The sequence below is a fragment of the Carlito syrichta genome, unplaced genomic scaffold (assembly GCF_000164805.1).
Source record: "Carlito syrichta isolate Samal-C Ts95f unplaced genomic scaffold, Tarsius_syrichta-2.0.1 Scaffold310961, whole genome shotgun sequence".
NCBI classification, from domain to species: domain Eukaryota; kingdom Metazoa; phylum Chordata; class Mammalia; order Primates; family Tarsiidae; genus Carlito; species Carlito syrichta.
In genome coordinates this window covers 31,303-38,150 of record NW_007255057.1, presented here as the reverse complement: position 1 = coordinate 38,150, position 6,848 = coordinate 31,303, and the positions used below count along the sequence as shown (strand labels likewise).

Genomic DNA, 6,848 nt, shown 5'->3' with positions numbered 1-6,848 from the left:
GAACTCGCCACTGTTATAAACCTGAGAGTATGGACGCCCTTTTATGCACTTTGTTAAAGTATTTTCTGAAATTTCTCTAAAAGAAAGTAATACGTTCAAGCTCAGCTACAAACAACAAGTTTTAGACATCAAGTTCAAGACTGTTTCAGATTTATGAAAGGCATAATTGGCTACTTACCTGTTCCTGGTGGATAACTTGGTGTTTTAGAAATTGAGTTGTTGTGAACAGGACTGCTTGTAATGTACTATATTGGCTGCGGAATTGCTGGAGAGACTTAGGGTAATCATCTGGTCAGGAAGTTGGGGGTCTCGTCCTGTGTTGAAGCTACATTTGTATAGAAGATACCCTGTTTTTACTTGGAGGATGAGCTTTTGGGACGATGAGGATTATGGAGGGGGCTCTCCCCATATGGAGGGGGGCTCAGCACTGCCGCCACCTCCACGTTCTGTCCAAGGTTCCCACCCAACCCACCTGTGACAGTCTGTCTCACTAGAAAGAGAGGAGGTGGCAAATTAAAAGCTGCTGTGTTTGGTTCCAGATTTTTGGAGACTCCACTGCTGTCTAAAGTGATCTCCTTGCTGCACACACTGTGGTTGACCAACCTGGGGGACAAGGGCGTGGAGCGGGAGAGCCAGTCTCCTTGCCAGCCTGGCTCCCAGGAGCCCCCCAAGCTGCTTGCCCTGCACTTGGTCAACGAATTCTTCTATGTTCTTGTCGTACTCATGAAGCACCTGAGGTGAGTTCTCTCCTCATGAAAGGTGGCTCCTTGATATGCCTATTTGATACTGTTTTACCTGTTACCTGTAGACATCACACCTTAGACACGTACGTAGATGGACCAGGTATGCTCTGGGCCATGGCCTGGTATAGATTGTCAGGTGAGGTGGTGTCAGAACATCTAGAACATATATAATTTATGTGCCATCCAAGACAATTTCTTTTTACTCCATCCAGGGAGTTTCCTCTTCAACTTTTTATAAAGCTTCTTGTTAGGGTCATGAGAACATACTTTTAACAAACTAAAATGCAGCTGGGTGCAGTGACTCAAGCCTGTAATCCCAGCACTTTGGGGAGGCCAAGACAAGAGGATAGCTCAGGAGTTCAAGACCAGCCTGGGTAGCATAGCGAGACCTCATCTCTACAAAAAAATAAACTCAGGAAGCTGAGGTGGAAGGATCTCACGAGCCTAGGAGGTTGAATATACCATGAGCTGTGATTGTGCCACTGCATACCTGTAAGGGCTACAGAGTAAGACTCTAACTCAAAAAAAAACCACCTAAAAGGCATCATAGTAGGTGATTTTTAGCAGGCAAACCATCTACCTTGATGTTTTAATTTAAACACTCAGATAAAATGGTGTTTCACAGAAGCAACATCTTTTCTGTGGCCCTGACCTAAGACAGGGTTTCCAAATGAAAATTTCTTGATAAAGAACAGGGCATTTTGTTTTATATTGTTCTAAATTAAATTGTTAGGCTAATACTAGATAATCGTGTTTTTATTTTGGGCTTGTCAGAAGACACATGGTGTCTGAGAACTGACTGCTATTTGAAATAATGATATTATTTTTAAGATTATGTGGAACAGGTGTTAGTAGACTTAAATTTCTTGGAGCTCAGAGAGACCTATTTCTCCTTTGTGGCCGTCAGTCAGATTGACGTCAGTCAGGTTGAGTGGTGACACTGTCCCAGAGCCTTCTGGGGCCTCTCCACTCCAGACTGGTCATGTGTGAGACAGAGAAGAATCGGCAGTCCTAGATGGGACTTAGGCTTTGGGCACCCTGGCTCTTACACTTTAGCTGCTTGGCTACCCTCTTTAGCCAAGGTTTCCAAAGAGATTTCTGTGCCTCCAGGGTAGAGGCCAGATTCTGGGTCTCCCTTTCAGTCTCCCTGGAGTGGCTCACTTTTTTCTATCCTCTTTCCTGGGGACATACACTAAAAGTTGTAGAGGGAAACCTGGTTCCTGGATGGACCATTTGTCCCCGGATAAACGTGTGATGTCACAAGCCACCCCAGTCCTGGCTGCCAGGACGGGGGCAGAGGAAACAGCTTTTGCTCTGTCTGTAACATTGGCTCCCAAACAGGCCCACCTTGGCCTCTGCCCAGCTGATTGCCTTCTTCAAGACACTTGACTCTGTGCTGAGATACCGGGCCACCGTCATACAGGCCTTCAAGGACATGGACCGATTCACTGTGAATGAGACAGTGCTTTCCACCAAGGACGTCCTTGTCCTCTTGCATAAATGGAGCCTCATTGAAAGAGACCTCAGACTCCAAGAAGATCTGACAGCAGCCATTGAGAAATGCCAGGCCAAGGAGCTAATAAGTGAGTGTCAAAGCCCGTGACTCTCCAGACCAGCCAGCCTGCATCTCTCTCTCTCTCTCTCTCTCTCTCTCAGAAGCATTTCCAGAGCCGATGAGGCTCAGAGATGACCCTAGGGAGGGAGCAGGAGAGAGCTGGCCTTGAGTTCCAGCCTTCCCCCTCAGTAGCTTTCTCCTCTGGATAAGTTGCTTCCCCTACCTGACATCAAGGTACTCACCTGTGAAGAGGGCAGGGGCTGGCTAAGAGCTACTTGGCCTATACTGTGGGGTCACGGAACAGGCTGGTGGAGCCAGGCCTCCTGGATTTCAGATGTGACGCTGCCCTGGTGCCTCTTATGTAAATGAGGACGACATGGTACCTGTCACATGTTGCTGTGAGGATTAAAGATTTCATTCCAGTAGCAGTGATAACAGCCACAGTGAACTATCAAGCACTTCCAAGACTCCCTAGTGTGGGAGCAGGGCCAAGTGCTCAGAACATGTACGCCATCCCCCTTCCTCTCTCTTTTCCTCCCATCTGGATCTGTGTGGGCGGAAGGACACCAGTCTCACTGCCCTTTTCTGTGTGTTTAACAGAAATGCTCAAGGATAAGAACAAGCCTTTCATGCCACCCCGAGCCAAAGGCCCACGGAACCGAAAGAGGAGGCCTGGGGAAGCGGAGATGATGGCTGACCCTGAGCTAGAGGCTTCTACCTTGGAGGCATGCAGGGGCCTCCTGAGGTCCATACTGACCCACTGGGGGCCAGTGTTCCCCAGCCCTGAGTCCTCTCAGAAGTCCACAGACTCTGCCAGCTCTGAGAGTGATGCGCCAGGCCCTGTATGTGCAGCCGCTTCCCTGACAGTCAGCTGGGTGCTGCGGTCAGTAGCTGAGTGTCTGCTTAGCAGGACAGAGGCTGCAGGACTCCTTGGCTGGCTTAAAAGCCACATTTTGCCATACCCAGTAGTCGTGGCTGACCTTCTTAAGGACAGTGCCGTGAGGAGCAGCATATTTAAGCTGTATAGCCAACTCTGTGGTGCCGAGAGACTGTCAGGGCCCTCGCAGGGTGTGGCCTGCCTGTTCAACACGGTCATGCTGCAGCTGCTGGCTGCCCAGGGTTGGGCAGGGAGCCCCCTCCACCAGGCAGTGGAAGCGCTCTGCCTTTCTTCTCTGAGTGAGAAGGATGAAGCCACGCGAGGTAAGTTTGGTTCTTTGGTTGGAGACAGAGACAAGCAATGCATGAATGGGCTTGGGAGGGTGGGACTAACTTCTGTTCTTAGAGCCCATTAGATTTCTTCTAGAAAATTCCTCAGCTTGGTACGGTGATTAAGTATTTAGGTGGCCCCTTGCCACACTAGGGTTGCAGAGAGCTTGCCATTTGACATTGGAATAAAGGGAAGGAAGCCTTTGTCTTAGCTTTTTGGGTGATCGTGTTGCCCATGGAGAAAAGCCCCTCAGAACCCTAGTGCTCCCAGGGTCTCTTCCACTCTGCAGAATATTACCCAGTGAAGAATTTTGTCTCACATCATGGCCAGGTGTGTGTTCACACCCATATGTACACCTCTCTGTACCAGCACGCAATTATACATGTACAAGTATGGTCTTGGCATTTAGCAGGGGCTTAACGTGAGTGAGTGAATAACATAGGCTTTAGACATCCATGGGAGAACTCGAGGGAGGCCACTATGGTCTCCATCCAGGAGAACTGTTTTTTCACAAGGGACATATTGGAATGGGGAGAGGAGGAGCCAGCAGCTAGACAGGTGACTCACCCGGTAGCTGGGGTTACCTCTTCCTCTCATCCGACCACAGTCAGGAAATTGAGTCTTTTTTACTGTAAAACTTTCTCTGCCCTTTGCCATTGAGGAAATGATATGAAATGATTCTGGGAATTTCTCAGACTTTAGGCTGGGTCTTGGTGTGGGTGGTCAGAACCAGAAAAGACTTGTCTTACAGCAACTCTTGGGGGGATATCATTACACAAACATCAGAAGAAAGGTGAAGCTTAAAATGAGCAAGAAAGGTTAACACAAAAGTTAAGCAAAGGCAGAATTAGTTTTTTTACCTGCCTGCTCACCCTAGGTTGCACAGGCTGGGAACACAGTTCATCTGGGGGTGCAGCAAAGCTGCTGTGAGTTGTGGGCAGAATGACTTGCTTTCTACTGAGTGAGTATGCATTCTAATGGGTGTTGTGTGGGCGACTCTTCCTCAGCCTCTGCAGCGTTCCTGGTGTCTCTCTACATTAAGGACATCTGGCTGGGAGCTCAGCAGCCAGACACCCTCTTAGCCCATGTCCAAATGGTCTGTGAGGCTGCAGACAGTACACCAAGTGGTAAAGAGGAGGCCATCGCTGCACTCTGCAAGGACGTCGCCACCACAGCCTCAGATGCTGGACTCCTCCCAGCCTGATGACCAGTGCCTCCAGCACCAGTTCTAGAAGTTTGGTTGAGTTGAGCGTTTCCAGTGAAGGCATGTGAAATGACAGGCTCAGTACATCGGCTCAGTTCTCTGACAAGGAAAGCTGAGAGGACTCTATTTGTCCAGTAAATAATAAATGCAGGGGTCTATGTATACCAAGTCATCAGAGTCGCAGTAAGCAAGGGGACTTCCAGGCCACAAGGCTCATCATCAAGCCTTCAGTTAGGTGAGTCCCTTCCTCTCTGGGGCCTTGTCATTCTTTCAAGGAAATAGAGCTCAAGGAGAGCTGACACTCACGAATATGAAGGGGACTTGTGGACATCAAAGCTGAAGTGTCAAAAGATATGGCAGATATTTTGTGATGAGTGTGAAGAGAGATGTAAAGTTTTTGTTTTCCTATGAAAGGTTGTAATGGTGTTTAATTATGGCTTTTAAAATTAGTCTGCTAGTGTTTGTTAATTATTCTATAAAATAAAAAATGTTACACTAAATCCTTAAAGTATAAAGATTATTTGACCTCTGCTCTGGGAAGATAACCTACTTTTTTAAAATGTTTCAAAGAGGGGGTTTTGAATTTTGTAATCTTTTTAAAATAAATGTTTACTTTTGTAAGGTTTTTGTCTTTTATTTTAATTCATGTTAACAGGCTATTTTTATTCCACAGTGTAGGTCAGAATTTGACTTTTAAGGTTCAAAAATTAGTTGGTGTTGTAGCTTATAAAAAAGTCAATATGAAATTTTCATGGTTTTCACATATGAAATTCTAGCCTGTTTTCATTAAAAATCCTTCTGCACAACATGGGGTCCCAGGATCTGCTCTGTTACCTGGAGTGTAGCTGTTTTATTTGCCAATGTAATATACATAGCACTAAGAATGGCTTGTTTCTATCTTAAGCCAGCAGTCCCCAACCTTTTTTGGCATCAGGGACTGGTTTCATGAAAGACAATTTTTCCATGGATGGGATGCTGGGGGATGGGGTGGGGCATTGTGCAGTCAAACCTCGCTGCTGATGTTCAACCTCACTGCTGTATTTGCAGCCACTCCTCAGCACTAGCATCACCACCTCATCTCCACCTCAAATCATCAGGTGTTAGATTCTCATTTGGAGCGTGCAACCTAGATCCCTCGCAAGTGCAGTTCACAGTAGGGTTCAGGCTCTTAGGAAAATCTGATGCCACTTCTGATCTGATGAACATGCAGCCTAGATCCCTCACATGCACAGTTCACAATAGGGTTGGTGCTCGTATGAGAATCTAATGCTGCCTCAGGTCTGACAGGAGTCAGAGCTCAGGCGGCAAGCAATGGGGAGCAGCTGTAAATACAGATAAAGTGTCACTTGTTCACACACTGCTCACCTGCTGTGTGGCCTGGTTCCTAACAGGCCATGGACCAGTACTGGTCTGTGGGCTATGGGTTGGGGACCCCTGTCTTAAGCATTCATACATTTATATCCCACCAGTGTTCATTAGAATCTTTTCTGTTTGTTTTAGGTGACTTAAGGTTTTTTATTTTTTGTTTTTTGAGTTGGAATCTCACTCTGTCGCACAGGCTGGAGTACAGTGGCAGTTCCTGGCCACCTCAGCCTCAACCTGGTGGGCTCAGGCAATCCTTCTGTCTCAGCCTTCCAAGTAGCCAGAACTACAGGCACGCACTGCCACATCCAGCTAATTTTTTTATTTACTGTAGTGATAAGTTCTCACCATGTTGCCCAGACTGGTCTCAAACCCACGGGCTCAGGCAATCCTCTTGCCTCGGTTTCCCAAAGTGCTGGGATTATAGGCTTGAGCCACTGCACCTGGCCGACATAAGGTTTTAACCAAGACAAGAGTAATGTTTGTCTGCACTCAGTCCCTTTACCACAAATAGGACTTATTGTTTAAATAGCACAAACGGTTACCTCCTGTCACCTGGGGTGGGAGGAGAAAGTCTCACCTGTGGAGAATAGATTGTATAGGATCTTCACCCAGACTTAAAATACAGAACACTAAGGTAGAAATACTGTAATTGCTGTAGCTCAAAAAAAAAGTTGGGGAGGAAAAATAAAACCCACCAACTCCCTCCCTGCCTGAAAGCTGTCGGTGGCGTGTGTGGGTTTTCTGGACTGTCGTATGATGCTGTCTTACCCCAGG

General features: G+C 47.1%; 1 protein-coding gene across 1 annotated transcript in view; it reads left to right on the top strand.

The window, feature by feature from the left end:
* Positions 1 to 5,330, top strand: part of URB1 (URB1 ribosome biogenesis 1 homolog (S. cerevisiae)) — an 81,885-nt gene extending 76,555 nt beyond the window's left edge. Inside the window, exons 36-39 of the mRNA XM_008068455.2 lie at positions 540 to 737; positions 2,085 to 2,326; positions 2,899 to 3,498; positions 4,513 to 5,330. Of these exons, the coding sequence (XP_008066646.1) occupies positions 540 to 737; positions 2,085 to 2,326; positions 2,899 to 3,498; positions 4,513 to 4,709 (1,237 nt within the window). The 3' untranslated portion in view covers positions 4,710 to 5,330. The remainder of the gene's footprint in view (positions 1 to 539; positions 738 to 2,084; positions 2,327 to 2,898; positions 3,499 to 4,512) is intronic.
* Positions 5,331 to 6,848: the final 1,518 nt, after the last annotated feature.